Here is a 24,689-nt window from a genome sequence, read left to right on the forward strand (position 1 = left end):
ACACTCATGTTCTAAACCAATCCATTTGTTTGCACTAGAAGGAAAACATGGTCTATATTAAACCAATCCATTTGTAATCAAAATAATCGATCCATGGTCATGCATGTGAGTTTTGTGTGTGGGCATCCGCACATACAAATATGTGCATATGAGGTGGCGAATAGGTGAAAAAATAACATTATGATTTGTGTAGTGTGTCTAATGTATTGTTATGCACTTGAGTTTAAACAACAAAAGAAAGTAATGTCCACACAGTCGTGGATGGATTAATATAGGGAGGGAGTGTTCTCCTGTGAGTTATTAGAGGTGGTTGAGGCCACTATTTTAGTGATCACATATTTGGGTAAAGCTTCTTCAATTCCATGTAGATAGTAATGATATCTAGAAAAATTTAATGATCACAATATACTCCAAACCATCCACTATCAGTGTCACCAAGTTTATCAACACATCCATCCCCACACAAACTCAAAATGTGCATATATAATATAAAAAACTATGAAGCCCACAAGTAGATACATAGCCATTTATTCATGTAGACATACACTTTCCTTACCAACCATGTAATGAGTTCAATTGGTGTGTAACATATCCTAGTATGTAGTTCTTGTAGCATTTGAATATAAATTTATTCTGAGGGTAATCGATAGAGAAAAAACACGAATGCGATAAATGACAAATATGTTTGCTTGTATGTGGGCATTTTTAAATAAATTTAATGACTAATGTAGCCATTTTCTAGGTTTCTTATATGTCAATAAATGATCAATTACTAGTATGCATGTCTTTGTGGATCTAATTTTATTCCCTTTGGTTACCATCCACTTAGGCATATGAATAAGATAATAAGCATGATAATCAAATAGGGGTTAATAATTATAGCGTCGAGTGCAGGGATTTCATTCACGTGATCACGTTAACCGCGAAGTGGTAATAACACTAGTTAATAACACTCTCACACACTTGTTAATATCATAGATATTCACACAACCGGGAGAAACTTGATATCCCGATTTTCCCGGCGGGCTACTAGCTTGGCCCGGCGGGCCACTATTTAGCCCGGCGGGCTGCTTATCTAGCCCGGCGGGCCTTTTTTTGCGCCAAAATTTCGCCGTTTTGGAGAGACCTATATAAAGGGTTGTCCGCCACTTCCAAATGTACTTTACCAACGTACTTGGGTGGCTCACCTCAGGCTAAAAGACACAAGAGGTGAGTATAAATATTCTGGATTTTTGTTTGAAGCTTGTTAATAATATTTTGTATTTTATAAGATTTTGATTGTAAATGGTTTATCGCATTTGTTACGTGGACTAGCAATGTCTCCTCTTGGGTGGTCTACTCGAGTGCCAATTGGTCTGGGTAGGAGCTTCCCTAGAGGAGGGTATAGGTGGTGAGATGTTCGGGACATCATCTCTATCTAGGGATGGATTGCCTCAAATGCATCTCACCAAACGTTTGGTTTCTTTAGGTCGACTAGCAATACCTCCTCTTGGGTGGTCTACTCGAGTGCCATTTGGTCTGGGTAGAAGCTTCTCTAGAGGAGGATATAGGTGGTGAGATGTTCGGGACATCATCTCTATTTAGGGATGGATTGCCTCAAATGCATCTCACCAAACGTTTGATTTCTTTAGGTCGACTAGCAATTACCTCCTCTTGGGTGGTCTACTCGAGTGCCATTTGGTCTGGGTAGGAGCTTCTCTAGAGGAGGATATAGGTGGTGAGATGTTCGGGACATCATCTCTATTTAGGGATGGATTGCCTCAAATGCATCTCACCAAACGTTCGGTTGCATTGGCAAGAAGTGGGTTTTAGACTTTATAATTGCATATTTTGGTTTTACTCAGGCTGTTTTGGATCTCAAATCTTGCATGATTGTTGTTTAGGTGTTACAATGGTTGCTTCTAATTGCGGCACATCAACCCAACGAAGCAACAGACCATTAGAAACTAGTGGAGTTTCCTTGCAACGAGATATGACAGCACAAACTTTGAATGTTGCGTCTCAAAGTGGCAAGAGGAGGAGCGGAGGAAAATCACCGGGACCTGAATGGCAATTTGCTTCCAATCTTTCTAGATTTGTCGAATGGAAGTGTAATTTTTGTGGCTTGGTAAAATCTGGGGGTGCTCCCAGAATAAGGGAGCATTTGCTTGGCACTAACACAAAAAATCCTGGAGGTAAATGCAAGGGTGCAGGAGCTGATGATGCTGCAAAGCGCCTTAGAGCTTTGATAAGTAAACAAGTATCACAAAACAAGAGGCCCAATCTCTGTGCAAGAAATCACCAATCGCCGAATTTGGCAGCATCAAGTGGAGGGATCTCCAACCAAGGAGTGACTCCAACACATACTACTTGCCAAAATGACACCCAAGGTCCAGATGTCTCAATACCGATGGATGCATCTCCTGAGTTTCAGGTGGGTATGTTTCGTACCAGACAAACTAATCTAGTTGACAGCTTTCGTGCCACTGCTTTAGAGGATGCTCAACTTGCATTAGCGAAAGCGATCTTCTTTACTGGTTCTTCATTGTCTATGGTCACGAAAGATTCATGGAAGATGGCTTGGAAGAAGATTGGAGAATATGGACCTGGGTTTTGTCCACCAACTTATCACCACATGCGAAATCAATTACTTGACAAGTGCTATGACAACACACGGGAAAGCGTTCAAAGACTCATAATTGACACCACAAATCAGTCTGGATGCACAATTGTCAGTGATGGTTGGTCGAATGCCCAAAGACGTCCATTGATAAATGTAATGTTGGTATGTCCTCGTGGGGAATGCTTTATCAAAGCTGTTGATAGCTCCGGGGAAGTTAAATCTGGTCAATTTATCGCCGATATCATTGGTGATGCTATCGACCAAGTTGGGTCTGAAAATGTACTTCAAGTGATTATGGATAATGCAGCTAATTGTCGAGCAGCAGGTCATATGTTGGAATCTCGATTTTCCAATATCTATACATTTGGTTGTAACACTCATAGCCTTAACTTGGTGTTACAAGATTAGTACAAAAATGCTGATACAGAGTGGTTCAAGGAGATTATCGATAGTGCAAGTAAGATTGTCAAATTTGTGCTCAAACGGCAACGTGTTTTAGATATGTATCGTCAACGCATGGAAACTATGCTAAAGTTGCCTTGTGAAACCAGATTTTGCACTAATTTTTATATGCTTCAATCTCTCCGAAGAAATAGGAATGCAGTGATGGAAACCTTTGTGTGTGCTGGCTTCTCTGAGTGGGAGGTTGACCAGTCCGAAAAGGTTAAAGAAAAGGTGAGGTACATGCGATCTTTGATATCGGATCGTAGTTTATGGGAGGAAGCAGCAGATTGTTATCATGTTATGATGCCAGTTATGCTTGCTTTGCGCCAGTTGGATTCTAGATTGCCAAATATCGGGAAGGTTTGGATGGCGTGGTGGTCCATTCAAGAAAGCCTCGCAAACCCAGAGGAGCCCACTAAAACTGTTGTCAAGCATTGGAGTCCTCCATTCACCAGAGCAAGGAGAAATATCTTGGCCAAGTATGTAAGCGCTCGGTGGGTAGGAGCACATAGTCCATTGCATAGTGTTGCATATTGTCTTGACCCAGAATACTGGCATATGGACGTGAATGCCCTAGATGAGGAGGTAATCGATGATTTCTATGATGTTGTGGAGCGATTTTATGAAGGTCCAGATGAGCAAGCAACAGCGGTAATTGAGCTAACCAAGTATAAATTGAAAGAAGGTAGATTTGCCTTGGAGTTTGTGCAAAAGCTTGCTAAGGAACAGCCTGCTTGGAAATGGTGGATGTTGAATGGGGGAAGTGTTCCAACTTTGCGACGCTTAGCTGTGAGAGTGCTTGCGCAATGTGCTTCAAATTCTAGTTCTGAACGTAATTGGAGCAGTTACAAGTATGTGCATTCTATTAGCAGAAATCGTTTATTGAGTGATAGAGCTGAGAAGTTGGTGTATATGTATTGTAATGATAAATTGGTGAAGTCAATTGAGTCAGATGATTACAACGAAGAGATGCCTAAGTGGACATATGACATTACTCAGTATGAGTATGATGCAGAAGAGAATGGAGATGTAGAGCCTAATGTCCCACATACGAGCGATAACTTGTGCTTTATTGAAGAGATAGAAGAAAACTTGCAACCCGATTTTGGTGTTAGTAAAGCCACCCGCAGACGCTCGTCACGTTTGATGTAATCATGTTAGTTGACACACTCCAATGTAATCCGTCTTGCAACAACTGGATATCAAACATGTTGGTGAACATTTTAGAGAGAATGGTTTTTAGTCTTGTCATGTTAAACTCAGAATACGAAATCATGTTAGTTTTGACACACTCCAATGTAATCCGTCTTGCAACAACTGGATATCAAACATGTTGGTGATCAATTTAGAGAGTATGGTTTTTAGTCATGTCATGTTAAACTTAGAATACGAAATCATGTTAGTTTTGACACACTCCAATGTAATCTGTCTTGCAACAACTGGATATCAAACATGTTGGTGAACATTTTAGAGAGAATGGTTTTTAGTCTTGTCATGTTAAACTTAGAATACGAAATCATGTTAGTTTTGACACACTCCAATGTAATCCGTCTTGCAACAACTGGATATCAAACATGTTGGTGAACATTTTAGAGAGAATGGTTTTTAGTCATGTCATGTTAAACTTAGAATACGAAATCATGTTAGTTTTGACACACTCCAATGTAATCCGTCTTGCAACAACTGGATATCAAACATGTTGGTGATCAATTTAGAGAGTATGGTTTTTAGTCATGTCATGTTAAACTTAGAATACGAAATCATGTTAGTTTTGACACACTCCAATGTAATCTGTCTTGCAACAACTGGATATCAAACATGTTGGTGAACATTTTAGAGAGAATGGTTTTTAGTCTTGTCATGTTAAACTTAGAATACGAAATCATGTTAGTTTTGACACACTCCAATGTAATCCGTCTTGCAACAACTGGATATCAAACATGTTGGTGAACATTTTAGAGAGAATGGTTTTTAGTCATGTCATGTTAAACTTAGAATACGAAATCATGTTAGTTTTGACACACTCCAAAGTAATCCGTCTTGCAACAACTGGATATCAAACATGTTAGTGTCAATTTAGAGAGTATGGTTTTTAGTCATGTCATGTTAAACTTAGAATACGAAATCATGTTAGTTTTGACACACTCCAAAGTAATCTGTGTGCATGTGTTTGTGTGTGTGCGAGAGAGAGAGAGAGAGAGAGAGAGAGAGAGAGAGAGAGAGCATTGGAAATCTTTTGAACAAAGTTGCCGAATCTTGTTAAATTCCAGGGTTGCATTTAAGAGAGAGATAAATTTAAATGCGGCTCTAACTCGTCCATGTGTCGTGCATTGGTCAACCGATCATGGTCGGCACCCAATTTAAAACATATATACAAATTTTTGTGAAATTCTTTGCCGCACAAAGCACACGTAGTACTGTTGACCATGTGTTGCAAAAGACAGGTCAAGTGGTACATGTGCCCACATGGGACAGTGTAGTGGCCAGACCATGAGTGAAAGAAACTATAACAAATAGGGCATGGTCCGCCACTTTCGTGCCCATGTAGAGGTGGTTGCTCCAAACTATTCGGGTGTTCAAATGCCGTCATAGGAGAGTTTGCATGGCCTTGCTCCTCCATTTGCGTTATGCGTCTCTTCAAGAGCTTGTTCTCTCTTAGTATATCTCTAGCGCTTGAACTTTCAGGTGCTTGCCCGCGCTCTGGTGCTGCTTCCGTCTGTTGAGGGCCTTGGGTGCCTCTAATTTGGTTGATTTGAGTTTGAAGCTCATCAACCGTGTGATGAACTTCCATTGAGGCTCCAAGAATGGCCAGTTGCAACTCATCTCGAGGCATAGTGATTGACTCACTCCGAATGTCTTCCACATGTAGATGAGGAGGTCGAGAGCTAAAGTCTACAACTGAATTCTGCACAAATTGTGCATATAGCATTTTAGCAAACCAGAGGGGACAGTCACCGTGATGCATGGGTTGGGCCATGACATCCACAAAAATGCGCTCCGCATGCTCGATAATTAAAGGAACACTACATTGTGTCAGCTTCAAGCGTCCTTTTTTTATGGCATCATTGGAGACGTCAGGCCAGATGCTCTTGACCATCTCTTTGGACACATTCTTGTTTACTTGGGCATACTGTAATCCATGGGCCGGTGCCCATTTGGAGGTGCGTCCGGCAATACGTGCCGCATCATTCACAGTGCCACTGCTCGAGATTTGCTTTAAGCGTTCAAATGCCTTCTTTGCGGCTTCATTATTATCAGCCATCTGAGAAAAAGTATGTACACTTTAAGTTTATAGAATCAATGTTAATTTAGGAATAGCTTTAAAGTTATTTTCAGATGTTAGGTATAAGTTTATAAAATCAATGTTTATTTACTGCAAACTTGTTATTTTCAAATACTCATAGAGTGAGAGAGAGTGAGAGAGAGAGAGAGAGAGAGAGAGAGAGAGAGAGAGAGAATTGGGATCAAAATAATATTTAACAATTGGGACCACAATAGTGTCAGTCGATTAAAGGCAGGTCATGGAATAGATAGCCAACCAAAACATATCATTTACAAGAGGCTTTATAATAAGTGTGGTGTCATCTCAGATAGTGGACGTAAGCATGCAGCAGGTGACACTTCCAAATTCTTCAATTGCTCCTCAAAATCTGCCATGGTCTTCCTATCTTCCTTTGATGGCGTCATATAGGCAGCTATCCATTCCTTAATCAAATTTGTGTGGATGGCAGTTTTACCCACCCACGGCACTTTGGTCATTTCTGCAAACTCAGCACAAAATAATGTAAACTTTTCAATCACCCAAGCCAAGCAGAAGACATCTGATGCCTTGCTCCATGGACAAGGGGACCTTACATCTGCGAGCTCAGGGGCTCTCCAGGGGCGTTGATCGTGCTCTGCTTTGTTGGCGATATTTGTGGGTTTGAACTCAATCCCATCCCTCAATGCAAGACCCCAGTCAATGATGCCTACCCGTGGCACCCCTTCTTTGGTGAAATCTATCATTATATTCCAGGGGTGGCAATCATTGTGGATGATCCCTTCAGCATGTGCAAAGGCCATGGTATTCACAAGGGCACAGATAAGCTCGGGAGCATGAAAAATCAAAGACTTGTATCGCTCCATTTCATGAGGAGCCACTTGTTTTTTCTTGTATCTGTTGCCTTTGTCTGCAGCAAGCATGGAACTGAGGGTCCCCTTAGGAGGCGGAACACACTCCATTATATCTCCAAGACTTCCCCCATTAAAGAGGGGGAAGAGCAGTATCCATGGCTCCTTCCTTGTGTGCCCAATGGCGCGCACTATGCCCCTGTGGGTTAGGTCGATTGAAGCCTCCTGAGCAAAAGACTTCAATTGAGCCCTTCGGCTACCAAGGAATTGCTTTGCACAATAAGAAATGCCTTCTGGAAACCAGGAGACACCTTGAATATGGCATTTATGTACAACGCCGTACGATCCAGAGCCCATCTTCTTTTCTGTGATGATGGCCTCTGCAGGCACCCCAATTGTCATGCTGCAGTTAGTATTATGCATTGTGCGCTGCAAGTGGGTGCCTTTAGAGACCTCACGTGCACCAGATGATAAATCTTCTTGTTCATCAGCAGGCCGGTCCAGCTCTTTGCGAGCTCTCTTGCTCAGGATAGCTTGGGTGTCTATGGCCTTTGCACGCTTGGACCTCTCTTTCTCTACCTTCCATTTTGTGTGGAAGTGCTCCAGCTTGGATTCATTTGTTTCCGCTGGTCTGTCGTCACCTAGGTCAACAGCGCATCTAGGCATGTTGCCCACAATGCTAGTAACAAAATGCTTGATGGCTGCTCCATCAGCACCCTCATGGATATTTTTCACTGCGCGGACAACCTCACCTAATATTTGCTCAAATCGATTCCTATCAGACACAATACCCTCGATGTGATTAGGTGACAAGCAACTAATGAGGGTAACGAGTTTGATACGAATTGATTTCTTGATTTCAGGAGTAAGTGCAAGCGTCGCCATCAATCTGCACAATATAATTGACAAATAGTTGCAACATTTATAACCACAAAAAATGCTATTTGTAAGCTAACTAAAGGATTTCTACATCCAACACACTTATGACTCATGTCATGCAAACTAAATAATCACAGTCATCGTCAAAAACAAACACAAAACACAAGTTTACGACTTAACTTGACGTCAGCAGACCTAGTCAGTATACCGACCATCTGCAGATATCGCATTAAGATGAAAACTATGGCACAAGTTAAATGCTTTGACACATCGTCAGCAGACCTAGTCAGTATACCGACCATCTGCAGATGACTATCAAACCAAATAACAAAAACAAACTTCACCACATAGCTTGGTGTCAGCAGACCTAGTCAGTAAACCGACCATTTGCAGATACCGTACTAAGTAGCAAAGCATCACACATGTCAAATGCTACGAGCGCACATCAGCAGACCTAGCCAGTAAACCGGCCATCTGCAGCGGGCTCTCAAAGCATTTAACAAAAACAAAGCCGCATTGTAACTTGGTAACTGCAAACCTAGTCAGTAAACCGACCATTTGCAGATACCGTGCCACAACGAAAACTTCTACATAAGTTAAATATTAAGAGTGCACATCAGCAGACCTAGCCAATCGCTCGGCCATCTGCAGCGGGCCTCTTAACATTTAACGACACATGCACATGCATCACAAACAACCTTAAACTTAAGCGTATGCAAAAAATTAAATGACACCAACACTTTCAACTTAAAAATTACCTCAAGTTGATCACACTAGCACCACTGACACCAAGTACAAGGAAGATTCTGTGAACAGTGACCCCCTGGACCACCCTTTTATACCACAATATAGCCCGCCGGGCCGGGAGTCGGGCCCGGCGGGCTTCTGCGAGCCCGGCGGGCCCGGCGGTCCAGGCTTGTAGCCCGGCGGGCCAATTGTGGGTTACCAGGTCATCCCACCCTCTAGGATTTGAGAACTGTGAATTTTGTGAACATTGAGATTTGTGAACAATAGCTGTGATCACAAGAAAAAAGGCTGTGATCACGTGAATATGAAATCCCTGGTCGAGTGGGGTATCTTTGATAGAGTGCTAATTGGCGTTCAAGTGCCTCCTTTTGATTGGTGAGCTCGGTGACACGGTTCTCGAGGCTCAAGTAATCTCGACCTTTTTGGGCTAGTTGCGCCTCCAAGGATGTGTTCTTTGATGTGGTTTCCCTTAGTTGCTCTTCTAGCCTTGATTTGTTGGTCTCGCTCTCTTTAATCTGCTTGTTGGTAAAAGGGAAGAAGAGTAAAAAGTTCGATCTAAGGAAGATAAAAGACCAACAACAAATCCATGATGAGAAGGAAATAATAATAAACTCTCAATCAAAATTAAACTTGGACAAAGGTGGGAGCAAACAAATTTTTGAGTTACAAATAAAGCCTTGGCCTTAATGTAAAGCAAGCACAACGAAGAATTTAATTGACTGACCATAGAAGCAACGTTTAAATGTGATGGTGGCTACCTTATGTCGGAGCGTTGTTATCTCCCCAGCTTGTGCTCTCTCTTTGCTGTCAGCCTCCTGCCGGAGATTCTCGTGCAGCAATTTGGCCTCTTCCGCCCTCTTGGCGAAGGCTTCCGCCTCGCTCTTCCTCTCCGCCGCCTCTTTTTGGTGGGCCTCTTTGGCTGCCTCGGCGTCGGCCTCGGCCTTGACGAACTTCTTTTCGAGCTCAGCAACCGTGGAATGGAAGGCCTTGCGCTGAGCCTCCGACTCGCGCTTTTTGGACTCAAGCGAGCGGCCAAGCTCTTGGACTTCCTCCGTCTTCATGTTATGAAGGTCGTGCATCTCTTTCAGCTTTTGCTCATGCAACTGCAGTTGGGATAGGAGGCTCTCGTGCTTATGCCCTAGCTCGGACTTTTGCGTGTGAAGCTCCGCCATGTGGGCCTCTGCGCGTTCCTTCCAACTCTTGGCCTCCTTGCGGGCGGCCGCCCATCCGTCCACCATGGGCTTGAAGATAGTCAGAAATGTCATGGCTGCGTGGGCCGGCTGCTGGCTTGCTATAACGGCGGACATCAACGCCTTGGCCACTGCCGGCCATGCCTCCGCCTCCATTCTTGAGTCCTGGCCACTTGCCTGAGGCAGCGCAGCGCCCACACTAACAGTGGCGGGCGGATTGTATGCCGTTAAGGCCAAATTGTGGCTGCTGTCGCTGGTGGGCGGAACGTAAACGGCCGGAGAGAGCTCCTGGCTGCCGGATTGTGCTCCCGATTGGGTTGCCATAGCTAACGGAGGATCAAATAAATGCAGAAATTAATGATATGAAAGTTGAAACTAATGCAGGCAAGCGCAAGCTACAAAGTTGGATTGTGTGATGGTTCGTTCCATTGATGGTAGAATGCCTTTTGTAGATCGTCACGAGGAGATTATAGTATAGTAAGCCTTTGCCTTCGATTGGAGATTATCTCTCGGGTGATCTCTTGCTTGCCGTGACCTTACAAGTTTTCAATTAATAACACTTCTACCTCACAAGTTTTCAATTAATTACCTTACAACAAGGAGTAATGAAGAGGAAGCTCAAGTTTTGAATTTAGTACCTTTAACACATCATTCATAAGTAAAGAAGCTTTGGTTCCATCGATTATCCATTGCCACACTCTTCCTTCCCCTGGATTATCAATTAAGCACGTTAACTTTGCTACTTTCCTACTTTTCTCCATTGAATATCCATTATGCACATCCAAGTTCCATTTGTTCCTTGCTTTGAATCCGAGATACTTGCTTTGAACTCGAGCGTCTTAGGAATCTTAGCAAACTACTATGGTGTCTCCACTTCTTCACACCACACTACTACATGGTAGCCTAATACTGGCGCTTATACCGACGTCATTGAACGGGGTCAAAAAAACCCCGTCATCGGTATAAACGCCGGTATCTGCACCGGAACGACGACGTCGGTATAAGCGTCAGAAAAAAATACTGGCGCCCATACCGGTGTCTATACCGACGTTACACCGGCGCCTATACCGACGAGCATACCGGCGTCTATACCGGCCTCTACACCGACGCTTATACCGGAGTCTATACCTGTGTCTATACCGACGTTTCACCAGCGTCTATACCGACGACAATACCGGCATGTATACCGGCATGTATACCAGCACATATACCAGCAACTATACCGATGTCTATACCGGGGAATATACCGACGCTATAGTAGAAATTTTTTTTAGACAGAATAGTGTTGCCTGGCTGCTTGCAACAATGAACAGCAACAGCAGCAAACAGACAGCACCATTCTGTCTAAAACAGAGCACAAAAACAACCGTGCTCGTTTTTTTATTTTTTAGATAAACAAGAAATTAAATTAAACAATAATACTCAAGAATCTTTTGATCATATACCAATAGTTTGAAGGTCATCTTACATCATGGTAATGCCTCCCAATTGACGGTCTCTCCTTCTTCTTCAAGCATCTCAAATAAGGCCACAAGGCCATGTTTGTGAGCGTACTTCTCCTCTCGCCTACTTGGAGGGTGATTCATGGCCAACTCCTACACAAACGATTAACAATTACAACTTTTAGAAATCAACATTTAGCCCACATACATACATTTAGATAAATAAAATTGCTACAAATACTTACGAATTCATGGTGCATGGTTTCGTAACCACCACTCCCAAGATGAGAAGCCCCTATTGTTTGAAGTCTTGCCCTTGCTGCCTCTCTTTGTTGTTGAAACCTCTCTGGTGTCTCTGTGAGCTCCTGAGCAATGGCTTCCCACTCCTTGTCATCTAGCCAAACAGGTTTCTCTTTCCCCTCTCTAAATGCATCCCTCGCCTCTGACCTACGATGCCTCATCAAAATGCGAGCTGTATACTGTATCCACTCATTAGAGATGACATTCATAGGGTCAGATGACTGAAACTCTTGCTTTATCTTTGTATTTATATAATTTTTCTTCTCCTTATCTTGCTAATCCCATTTAGTCATGACAGAGTTGTGAAACTGTATAGTGCACAATTGTCGAATGCGTGTCTTCATTGCCTTCCCTGCACTATTCATTATTGGTGCCCCATCCCTAATTGTGTATATCTTGCTGTTGTCATGGTCATGTGCACCCCAGGGAGTGGAAGGTGAACCTATGGGTGTGCTGTCGACAGATGAGAGCGAAGGACGACGCTCACGTGGTGGTGGTGTCACAGCATCTGTGGCACTACCACCACAACAATTTCCCCCTGGAGACCTACTACGTGAGTGACGTCTATGTGAAGAGGTGGTAGATCGAGCTGTAAGAGGAGTGGAAGGCTGTGCGGTATGAGGTGTGGGAGCTGCTGTCGTACCTACGGGTGTGGGAATTGGCGTCGGGAAGCTAGATGGTGAGGCAGATGTCCCTGCTCAGAACCCCAATAACTCTGAGCCATGGCTCTCTGCTCTGGAGTCATGGACGAGAGAAAACCATATAACTGCTGAGGACTCATGCCCTACGGTGTAGGATTAAATGAGAAATCAAGACTGTAGTCGAGCGGCGGTGAGTCATCACCCATGGCCTGTTGGACAAAAAACCATATGACAAACTTGTGCGAAATGAAAATTACACGGTAAACAATGAAAGAACCATATGACAAACATTAACAATGATAAACAACAATGGTAAAACCATATCAATTTGCACCTGCACTAGTGATTATGACAGTAAACATTAACAATGGTAAACAATGAAAGGACCATATGACAAGCATTAACTTTCCTAAACAACAATGGTAAACCATATCACTTTGCACCTTCAATGTCATAAAATCATTACAAATATGTCATAACTATTTGCATAATCATTAAGATACATCATTTTAAAAATCATTATCTATTCTATCATCCTCATTAAGATCAGTAGCCCCAAAGAGATCTATGTTTATGTACATTTCAGCATCCTCATCATTAAAAGTCCCTTGATGAAGGATGTCCTCATCATCTATGTCTTCTTCCTCAACATGTTTTTCAGCTTCATTGGTTTGCACCTCTTCATTTGGATCTTGCTCTGGTTTCTCCTCTTCATTGTTGATATCAGCTTGTTCTTGCTGCTCCCCACCACCCTGTGAATCCACATCACCCTGTTGTAGCTCAAATTATTCAAAAAATTGCTTACTGCGGGGGGAGACTTGAACCACAAATAGCCAGCATGGATCTTTTGGATCTGCTTTAAAGACAACCTGCTCACAATGCTTTGGGCGCACAAAAGTATCTTGCTGATCGGTCCATACCTTTGTGGAGTCCACTTGGATGAGGCCACTCTTGTCTCTACGTACAGTTGCATGTGGCCTACTCTTGTCTCTACGTTGAACCACTTCACATCAAAGATAAACAACTCAAAACTTCTGAAGCCAACCTTTAATATGTCTTGAATGGTTCCAAAGTAATCAAGCATTCTAGTAATTGTGTTATCATCACTTGCACTTGCACGACTTTCTTGAACAAACTGTGCTGTGACACCACAATCAAAGGTTGCTCTTCTTTGGTCTATTCGTTCTACTCGAAAATGACGTCCATGTGACCAAAACACCCCATATTTGTGATACTACAATTATAGCACATAAAGATTGTTGATGGACAAACAAACACTGAGACATGTAGAGAAAAAAAAGAGAGACATGTAGAACTTAAACACTTACATGCCAATCGCATCCTTTTATAAGCTTCTCCTCCTCCTCTGTTATAGTTAAACCAGCACGTTTGGCTTCTAAAATTGTAGCTTCTAGCCATCTACCTGTGGGAAAGTCCGGAAGAGCTTGCATACCTTCTGGATATGGGAGATTTCTTGTAGTGCGATTCCTTCTGAAACTTAAACGATATTGTACTCGCTGTCGCTTGAGAGATTCATATGTCTCAATCCACTTCTCCATTACATGAGAGTTCAAGATGCAAAATTTGTTGATTTTTTTTCTTAAATTGTTATCCATCTTTCTCTTAATGCCTTGGCCTTGAGGTTCCTCACCAATGACTCGCCTGTTAGACTCTTGAGACCATAGTTGAGGTATCTCTGGATCTGAAGAACTTAAATATTTCAGTGATGTAAACAAGGGACTCTTGTATCAGCCACCCTTCTGACATACTACCCTCTGGGTGAGCCATTTGGCGAACAAATCCCTTTAATGTCTTCATAAACCTCTCCAAAAAGAACATCCATCTTGAATGGACTGTTCCAGCAACTGCAACCTCATCTACAACATGAACTAGCAGATGCATCTGGATTGTTAATAAACTTGTAGGGAAAAACTTCTCTACCATGCAGACTGCCTCTATGGAGTTTAAACGCGCTGTCTCCAAAGTGTCTCTCTTTATCTCTTTTGAAGAAATCCAGCGCACCAGTGTGCCAATCTTATAGATAGTAGCTCTAATGTCTTTTGTGAGGCAATCTTTTATTGCTATGGTAGCACAAATTGTAGAAACTTGTGCCAATCATGACTCTTGAGGCCACTAAGTTCATCATCCTTTGTAAATGCACTTTTCAAGCAATGCATATCAACCTGTAGGAGTTCGAAAATCTGAAATTGTCCTCTTGACTTGTTGTTCCTCCATCTTACTAAAAATCCATGGGGCTTTTGGAAGTAGCACCTTTCCATTGGGTCTAGTGCGAGCCCACAACTCTTGCATGCAACCTATCTCTTCCAAGTCGTCCCTTTGGCCTTTAGTCTCCTTTTTTCCTGTCATGGTCTTCCACAGAATGTCAGCTACATTCTTGAAAATATGCATCGGGTCAAGCAAATGGTTTATAAGGAGATCACCCCAATAGGGGAGTTGGTGAAAGATAGAGAGCCTCTTCATCCCAGGACATGCCAAGTTGCCACATTCCTCCCATTTGATCTTCCAATCTCTTGCCTTCACAGTGCACTTGGAGGAGGTCTTCCTAGATTACCATCCCGCAATTCATGATTTTCTGGAAGATACCTAACATGTCCTTGGTAGACATTCTTTCGTAATGCTTTTGAGTATCTTGAATCAAGTCGAGGACCACATACAGGACATGCATTGTAACCCGATATAGACAAACCTGAGCATTCTCCATAGCCAGGCCAATCATGCATTGTCCACATAAGAATACCTTGCACAGTTGTTGCAAGTCTTTGGCCACTCTACTACTTTGACATGTCCTTCAATTCAATTCCGTTCCACAAGGTGCATAACTCATCAATAAGTGGTGCCAAATATATATCCATGTTCTTCACCTTGTACTTTCCTGGAACTATTAATGAGAGCAACAAATGACCTTTCTTTATTGCTAACCATGGCGGAAGATTATAATCCACAAGGCAAACAGGCCATGTGCTCCATGAAGAGCTCCTTAAACCAAAAGGGTTTACACCATCCATTGCTAGGCCATGACGGAGGTTACTCCATGTGGGTGAATCAGTAGACACACGCATCACTTCATCTGTGGATCGAGTTGTGGCATGCCATGTCATCAAGCTTGCTATAGATTTGCACCTGAACATGGTTTTTATTCTTGGGATGATTGGAAAGTGCCTAAGAATCTTTACCGGGACAGCTTCCCCCTGAACATCTTCTCTATATCTGTTAGAGCCACAATGGGGACATTCTTGCAAATGCTCATATTCATGGCAGAAGAGGCAACAATCATTGCGACAAGCATGAATATTATTGTAATCCATGCCTATGGATTTCAATAACTTCTTGGCATCTGCATGAGATGGAGGCATCTCGTTGCCGGGGGGCAATATCTGGTCTTTCAAAAGCCTGCAAGTATGGCAATATCTGATCGTTACTATTAAGATTTAGTCAAATACAAGTTGAAAATTTATCATTTCAACATTAGGTGTAATCTCCAAAAAATCCTTACTACTTGATGAGTTCAGTGACACTTGTATTAGACCATCCAAAAATTGACTGCAAATTTAGCATCGTAAGAGATGCACGCAATACAGATATGTTGGTACCATTGTATAATGGAAGGCGTGCAAGTTTACGCATGGCCTCTTCCTCTGGTTCATAATTTGACCGTTGAGAATGTCATGGTTGATGATCTTCATGTTCATGCTCTTCGAAGAGAGCTTCTTGTTGCTCGATTAAGGCATCCAACATTTCCTCCATTGGACCTTCTTCCATCTAACCTTTTTCCATTTCCTCGGGTGCTGTTAATTGAGCTCCATCTGTCACTCCCTCCTTCGATATTCTCATCCTTTGTTGGGGACGAGAATTCATAGGCGCAATGTTATCAAGATGTGGCTACACACTTGCTTGGTTGTACGATTGAAACCGTAAATTTTGCAAGCGCTCCATTGGAAATATGCCAGCGTCATGAATATGCTGGTTGCAAATCCTTCGTTTTCGAAAGATTTGGTACTTACATTGCATGCATGGACACGCTATTCTCTCTTCAAGATTGAGAGGATCCATCTAGCAGGATAACATGTATATGTAGCTCTTTAAATACAAATCATTATGCATTACACAAAGCATTATGTAAACCATAAAACAAGGCTTCTTTTTCCCAACCGTGAGGGAGATTTTAAAAATAACATTTAAAGCGTCAAACGGGCTTCTTTTCCCCAGCCGTTGAGGGAGACTTTAAAAATATTAAAAAAGCGTCAAACGGGCTTCTTTTCCCCAGCCGTTGAGGGAGATTTTAAAAATAACTTATACATTAGCTTATCTTCTCTCCATACAAAATTAAGAAGGTAATTAGAACAAGGATGGAGAGAGGGGATATCTCTATTCATAAATAGCTATTTATAAAGGCCTTATGTAAAAAACTATATGCATAGATTTTACAAATAGAGCCTACACATTGAGCTCTATGCATAGAAGCCTACACCTAAAGCTGAACGCATAGAGCCTTATGCATAAAGCCTATGCATAATGATCTATACATAAGCTTATGTGTAATGCTCTATACGTAAGTCTTATGCAAGCTTTATGAATAAGGTTTATGCAATCGTATGCATAGTAAGGCTTGCAAGCCTTAAGTATAAGCTTGCATAATAAGGCTGCAAGACATGCATAAGCTCTATGCATAAGCCATATGCATAAGTCTTATGCATAAGCTCTATGATATAAGTCTTATGCACTATGCTAACCCTTAATCCCATCACCCACCAATGGTGTAATAAGCATGATCTTGTCTTACATGGATAAGAGATCTTACCTTGATAACATATATAAACTCTATGAATAAAGAGAATACCTTATGCATAGAAAAACAGAGCATAAGAAATATATGTTATATGTATAAGAGAGTATAAACATTCAAAAAGCTTATGCTCTCCATCCATGCAAGGCACTCTACATCAAAAAAATCTTTATGCATAAAAACATAACGCATGTGAAGCCTTATGCATAAAGCTCATCCATAAGATTTATACATAAAACATTATGTATTAAGCTTTATGCATAGATCTTAATTCATGCATTCAGCTAGATTTATATAGCTCTATGTATAAACTCTATGTATAGATCTTGCATAAGCTTACAAGCCCTATGTATAGAGCTTTCATAATCTTACAACCTCTATGTATAAAGCCTATACATAGAGCTTATGCATTAAGCTTACAAGAAGGCTATGCATAGAGCTTTCAACAAGAAGGCTATGCAAGCTCTATGTACAATGTCCATGCAAGCTTTCAAGAAACCTATGCATAGAGATTTTATAAGCTTGCAAACTCTATGCATAAAGCCTATGCATAGAGCTTATGCATAGAGATTTTACAAGCTCGCAAGCTCTATGAATAGAACTTATGCATAATGCTTGCAAGAAGGCTATGCATAGAGATTGCAAGCTTATGATAGGTTTTATGCATAGATCTTAACCCGATCGATCTCATCGAGCGGGATATTGCCTTTGCTATTTATATATTATGCTCTGATTTTGAAGAGGAGAATGATGAGAAGCCAGTGGTTCCTCTTCTCACCTATGAAGAGAAGGAGCCAGAGGAGATAGTCCTGTACAAGCAAGAAGAGGAGGCACGTAGCTTGTCTTTGGACTTGTTGACTATCCACCAAGAGGCAGCCCATTCTATTAAGAATGCAAAACTTGCAATATTGAGTGCCATCACTGTAGATGGTGTTGAGTACTTGCTCATGCAGGATGTCCTTGAGGTCTTGGATTTGAGGGAGGAAGAGCTCTAATCCCACCTTGTCCGCAATTTTTATAAAGACCTTATTGACTTTGACACTAGATGTCCCTAAGTAACTGAGATTGGGTGATACAATGGCACGAGCATGGATGATGTCTCTGCAATCATCCACATCCAAAGAAGTGCTGTAGAAGCTACTCTTGAGTATGATATCTTAGATGCAGAATTTGAGAGGCTGTAGGAGGAGCTCTTTGGACCTCAACCATGCATTGACCTCAACCATGCATTGACCTCAACCATGCATTGACCTCTCGAACCCTGTACATGGTGATAGAGCGATCCCTAGGATAGACCTAGATACATCGGACAGGAAACATAATGATGAGGCTAAGAAGGTACATATTTATTTTTAAATTCTTCCTGGCAATTTTGGTGTGAGGCCTCAGGGGCTTGAAGACCCCACACATGTAATCTAGGATACATCAGGGTCCTCCAAGCAAACCGAGGCGGCTTGCCTAGAGGGCCCTGATGCATCCCAGCCCTGCACAGACAATTTCATCTCATTTGAAAGTATTGTTTTTCATGCAATTATATTTTGGAATAATTTTTGATATTTTATTTTTGCATGCAAATATTTTCTTCAGGAAATTATCTATGTCGATGAGTTTGCATCTAGAGCTGGTGGAACAAGGGGTGGTGGAGGAAGAGTCCAGGATGCAGCTTTGAAGGAGTACATCAGCAAAATCTTCCAATACATTATTGTCTCACAAAGTATGCTCCCCTGATGGAAAAGTCTTTCTCATGAAGATCAAGGCTTTAACAAAGGGTGCTGCATTCAAGTCCATGCCTCTGAAATCAAGCTTAGACAAGGTGGTGCTTATGAAGCACTGCAAGCTCCTATACTTGTTCGAAGCTCAACCTAGAGGGAGGATTCATTCACTAGTTAGCCTAGGCCTTGCCACTGGGAAGATTGATCTTCATGCTATCCAGCTTGAGCTCGAAGGAAATTTTGTTGTAATTCCTTCGCTTAAACCTCCTACTAGTGACTTTGCTGAGCCTAGTTCTAAGAGGCGCAGCATTTAGGGTTATTGTACTTGCTTCTATGTCATGATTTAACACTAGTTCTGTAATTGGACACTTAAGTGTCCTGAGACACTAAAGTGTCCTGAAAAGTTCTTGAATTTTTGTGGGCAATCTATTAAGAGTTTTGAAATGCTTAACATCCACAGATGTTCCTCAAGACCCAAAAAATCCTTGAGATTTTTTAAATTGCACTTTTCTTAGCTTTTGCAAGGCAATATTTTAATTTTCTTAGACACATGCTGATAAAACGCATGATTTTTGCTGTTTTCAAAATAGTAGTAATTTGGACATAGCTTTTAGAAGGGACATAGTTTGATCATGAAACTTGTCTTGATGGAAAGCCCATGATGTAAACTAAATCCTGGAATCATCAAACGACAATTATTGGATAAATTTTTGACTCGCTAATATTGAAATGATGTTTTTTATATAGGTGGAGCATGAATTTTTCTCCTTCCATATGCAAGCTAATAATGTAAAACTTGAGGTGCACCCATGTTATATAGGGTAAATACTTCTTTGTTTTGAATTTTCCAAAACTTTAGAGCCACTTTTTGGGCCTCTTCTCATACACGGCCTTTTGCGCAACCTGTTTTTAATACATAAAATGTCTAATTATGAGCCTAATTTTGATTTTCATCAAAGGGGAAAGCTGTGTAAGTGCATTATTTGTTGTAACTATAGGTATAGACTACTTGTGCAAGCATAGTTATGATTAGTTTTTGATAAAAGATGATCAAATTTTATATTTTTTATTTTTTACAGTTTTTTTAGAACTAGGCGATAAGAACCTACTTAAGTGGAGGCTAAGTTAGTGTCATACACATCAAATTATGGCTTATTTATCTCATCTCAAGCATGAAAACCAATAATCAACATTCTCATTGATAGGGCTACATTATTTTTTTAGTGGCGTAATTAAGTTTTGATAATACGCGTTACTTTTGCTGATTTTATGCAACTTTTTTGGGAAAAATTCTAGGAAAGAAAAATGATTTTTTGGGTGAACTTCTACCTCCTTGGACTGATGTATGCTATCAAAATATCTTGGGAAAAATGCTATTGATATCATTGGATTTTTTTTGAGAGAATGATGCTTGCATATTTGGAAAAATCCTGAAAAATGTTCATTTTCAAGACATATGCTACTTTGTTGCTTATGTACTTCCAAATAAAAAGGCATTTCATATGTTTAGCATTTTTCACATAAGCATAGGGTTATGTTCTACATGCCCAATGAAGCATTTTGGTTTTTAAAGCCTACATTAGGAGTTTGATTTTTTTTTCACAACCCCCAAAAAAGGACACTCAAGTGTCCTGTTTTGGTACCAAACTAGTGTTAATAATTTATATATTAATAAAAATATATTCGTGCAATCAACAAATAATATTTAATCATCATTAATTTAAAATTGAAGTCAACAAATAATATTTAATCATTAATTAGAAATTGAAATCACAATACAAGTAGACACTTGGCAAGGATCAAAAAAATATATTTTCATTAAGTAAAGCATTTACATCATGATCACATGAGATTACATTGTGAAATATACATGAGATTATCCTAAACCCTTAACTGCGGCTCATCATCACCATAATCTTCCCTCCACTTTCGCATGCATAGAACTAGCCACATATCTTTGTCTTAGTGACTGTGACTCTCTTGGCATGGACTGCTGCGTACACTGTGTCACCATATATGTCCACCAAAAAAGCTTAGCAGCCTCTTGATTGAAGAGCTTCCAAAGCTACTGATGTCCATCGTTGTGTGGGAGTCTCACTATTGTCGACCTGACAATGCCATCGAGATAGACGGATCACGTTTAAATCATCCATAATCTCCCTAACGAGGCGATGAAAAGGCCTCCTCTCGAGATCAGAAGGTATGCCGTCTTCTGATACTTTTTGATTTCCCGAAGAGCGACGGTGTCAGGTCTCCATCGACATTTGCGATGTGTGGGCACTGGTGTGGGCGTGACCTTCACGGGATGAACCCTCTTGGCAGTCTTCGTGCAAGCCATGTTCTTGAAGAAGATAAAACAAGAATAGAATGAAAATGAAAGACTCTAGACTTATATTCATAACTTCAAAACTTGAAAATATAACTTTTATTTATATTTTTATAGAATGAAAATAAATAACTTTTAAAAAATTTAGTAATTTTTATTATATTTAGTAATTTCCTTATTTATAAGAGTCCCTCTAATGCAACATCTCACTTATTCCCTAGCGTTTCTAGAACTTCGTTCCATGTTTAAAGTAATCTAAATTTTAGAGTAATTTTAATTATATTTTTTTAGTAAAGACAAAATTTTTAAAACTTCTAAATTCATTGAAATTTTATACACTTATAGTCTTTCATGCATACATGTGTGAAAAATCCTGAATCCATATGAGGCATGTGAACAAAAAAATAATGCTTTTGATAAACTTGAAAAACTATACGAGAGAAAAAGGTAATAACACCCAAGATATTGAGAAAAAAACATCAAATTGTACTTGTATTAAAAACACTTCTCATTGATTACAAGTACATTGAAACACAGGTTTACAACGCATCATATGATTTAATCAAATAATGATATTATCCATATTCAAACTGAAGGCATCACCATTATTACGAATCCTTTGTACAAGTCTCAAATCCTTTATAATATAAAAAATTACAGAGTTTCAACTTACATTTTCTCATTTGAAACACTTGACTCTCGGGTTTTCCACTTGCTTCCCTCTCTTTCTTGAGTTATCAACCATTTAGCATGTTTCTCTCTACTTGATGAATTCTCAAATCGTGCCTTTCTAACCTCACATATGACTCTCTGTATTGCCTATGATCCATTGGACATAGGTTTCTTCTCCTATAACCTTATTACTATCTTTCTATACCACCATAAAAGTAATTGTTTCATTGGATTGACATCATAGATTCCACCTCTCCATGAGCAATTGTCTTTTGGAAAGCACATCATGCTTGCCAATGACATCGCTCCATGCCCTATGTAGACCATATCGCTAAACGTCCTTCATTTGCAAAGTAAGGACCATGAGCATGCAATATATGCTACATCAATAAACAACGTAATCATAGTTAGTCTTTAAAACCATATAAATTATTTGTAATGTCACACTTACCATGTAATGTGTTATACTACTTTAAGTCCAGACTTCCTTTGAGCACTTCCTTTGAGCACTCCCCGCCAGCTGTTGCAACCGAACTTCCCTTAGAAAAACACATATACCAAATGCCAAACTTACCTTAGAAAAACACATATACCAAATGCTCCCTCCAGCATTCTGGTGTAAGACAGTCCTTTAAGAAAACAGGGTTTCTATGCAAGTTTTCAGTTTTGATTTTCTTTTGAATACAATGAGTATATCTTAATTCCGTATCCCAAGACTTCTAGATCACAGGTCTGAATTCCCAAGCAGAATTCCTTGAATTCTATAATCTTGATCCTCAGATCAAAATAAAAGGTCTCAATTTAATTTCAGATTCGATGGGTGATTTGATTAAATTTTCTTGAACTGGTCACATCGTCTTTTCTTGAAACTGACGAAGGAGATTAAGTCGTGGTCATAGTCTGATTCAGGGTTCGAGTCTGGAAAGATTCTCCCTGAACTATCTTTCTCGAAGGGTAATATTTCAATTACTACTTTACTGAATTTGATAGATTTTTTGAATTTTCTCATTACCATCCTAGAGAATATGAAACAGTAGACTTTTCCTTCACAGAGTATTTACTTGTTCATTTACCAATATTCATGGGATTTAAACAATGATTAAAGAGAACTCTCATTTTGATATAAAAAAAATTCTATATGCATTTACTTATGCATAAAATCCAACTTCTATGGAAATAACACTTTTATATAAAAGAAAAGCCTTTTATGCATCTATTTATGCATAAAAATCAATTTAGATGAAACTAACACTTTTATAAATAAAAAAAATTCTTTTATGCATAAAAATCCATTTTGATGAAAGTAACACTTTTATAATTAAAAAAAATCTTTTATGTATCTATTTATGCATAAAAATCACTATTGATGAAAGTAACACTTTTATAATAAAATAATTCTTTTATGCATCTATTTATGCATAAAAATCAATATTGAAGAAAGTAACACATTTATAATATAAAAAATTCTTTTATGCATCTATTTATGCATAAAAATCAATATTGATGAAATTAACAACTTTATAATAAAAAAATTCTTTTTTGCATCTATTTATGCATAAAAATCAATATTGATGAAAGTAACACTTTTATATTAAAAAACTTCTTTTATGCATCTATTTATGCATAAAAATCAATATTGATGAAACTAACACTTTTATAATTCAAAAAAATCTTTTATGCATCTATTCATGCATAAAATCAATATTGATGAAAGTAACACTTTTATAATTTAAAAAATTCTTTTATGCATCTATTTATGCAAAAAAATCAATATTGATGCAAGTAACACTTTTATAATAAAAAAATTCTTTTATGCATAAAAATCAATATATTTATGCATAAAAATCAATTTTGATGAAAGTAACACTTTGCATCTATTTATGCATAAAAATCAATATTGATGAAAGTAACACTTTTATAATAAGAAAATTCTTTTATGCATCTATTTATGCATAAAAATCAATATTGATGAAAGTAACACTTTTATAATTCAAAAAAATCTTTTATGCATCTATTTATGCATAAAATCAATATTGGTGAAAGTAACACTTTTATAATTTAAAAAAATATCCAATATGCATCTTTCGATGTATAGAAATTAAATCTAATGAAAATCACTCTTTTACATTAAAAAAAACCAATATGCATCTTTCTATGCATAGAATTTAACTTTAATGGAAATAACACTTTTATAATAAATATATTTCTACTATGCATTTTGCAAATAACACTTTTAGAATACACAAACGGTGGGGATTACTCTTTTTGAATAATAAAAAATACAACTTATTTTTTAAAATTTTAAAAAATTACCATAACCTCCTTTGTATGGGCTGACCATTTTTCAATTTTTCGTATCCTTAAGTCACTTAAAAATTATCCCCAAATGGTTTAAAGCATTCTAAACTAATCAATTTTCACTTTTAAAAGAGAAATAATATGAAATGTTTAATTCCAATAATTAGATTACTTATCTAGGATAAAGAAAGACTGAATTTAAGAATGAGAGAGGGGGGGAAAGCTTTTCCAACAAGGCATAGCATCATTTTACATTTCAAGAAAACAAAAAATAGAAAACCATAAAAAAAAGAATAAAGAAAAAGTAGGATTTCTAGCTTACATGAATTTTTGAGAGCTTTTCTTTGGCTTGATGGTTTGAGGGATCTACTCTTGTTTGCAACAAGAGTGGCCACCAATTCTTTAGAAGAGGGAATGGTCAAAAACTAATGAATTATTAAAAAATTCACAGTTTTTGGCTCTAGGGAGGAGTAGAGTAACAGTGCATAAAACACTATTAAGCTTCTACAAAGGGGGGATGCT

The 24,689-nt window shown here is 39.3% G+C and overlaps 1 protein-coding gene across 1 annotated transcript; it reads right to left on the minus strand.

The window, feature by feature from the left end:
* Positions 1-621: 621 nt before the first annotated feature.
* LOC147608052 (uncharacterized) lies at positions 622-10,369 on the minus strand. The gene is made up of 3 exons (XM_086789929.1): positions 9,541-10,369; positions 9,099-9,297; positions 622-883 (listed from the first exon to the last, which is right to left on the minus strand). The coding sequence occupies exons 1-3, from the start codon at positions 10,294-10,296 to the stop codon at positions 870-872; spliced, it is 969 nt and encodes a 322-aa protein (XP_086646055.1). The 5' UTR covers positions 10,297-10,369; the 3' UTR covers positions 622-869.
* Between the last annotated feature and the right edge of the window lie 14,320 nt (positions 10,370-24,689).

Source organism: Cibotium barometz, chromosome 54 (assembly GCF_041138505.1).
Source record: "Cibotium barometz isolate CiBa-2024 chromosome 54, ASM4113850v1, whole genome shotgun sequence".
Lineage (NCBI taxonomy): Eukaryota > Viridiplantae > Streptophyta > Polypodiopsida > Cyatheales > Cibotiaceae > Cibotium > Cibotium barometz.

Bases quoted from the DNA above. Each gene is read 5' to 3' on its own strand.
- LOC147608052 (XM_086789929.1), bottom strand. From the start codon at position 10,296: ATGGCAACCCAATCGGGAGCACAATCCGGCAGCCAGGAGCTCTCTCCG. The intron at 9,298-9,540 runs GTAGCCACCATC...ACCAACAAGCAG, and splicing joins TAACAACGCTCCGACATAAG to ATTAAAGAGAGCGAGACCAA.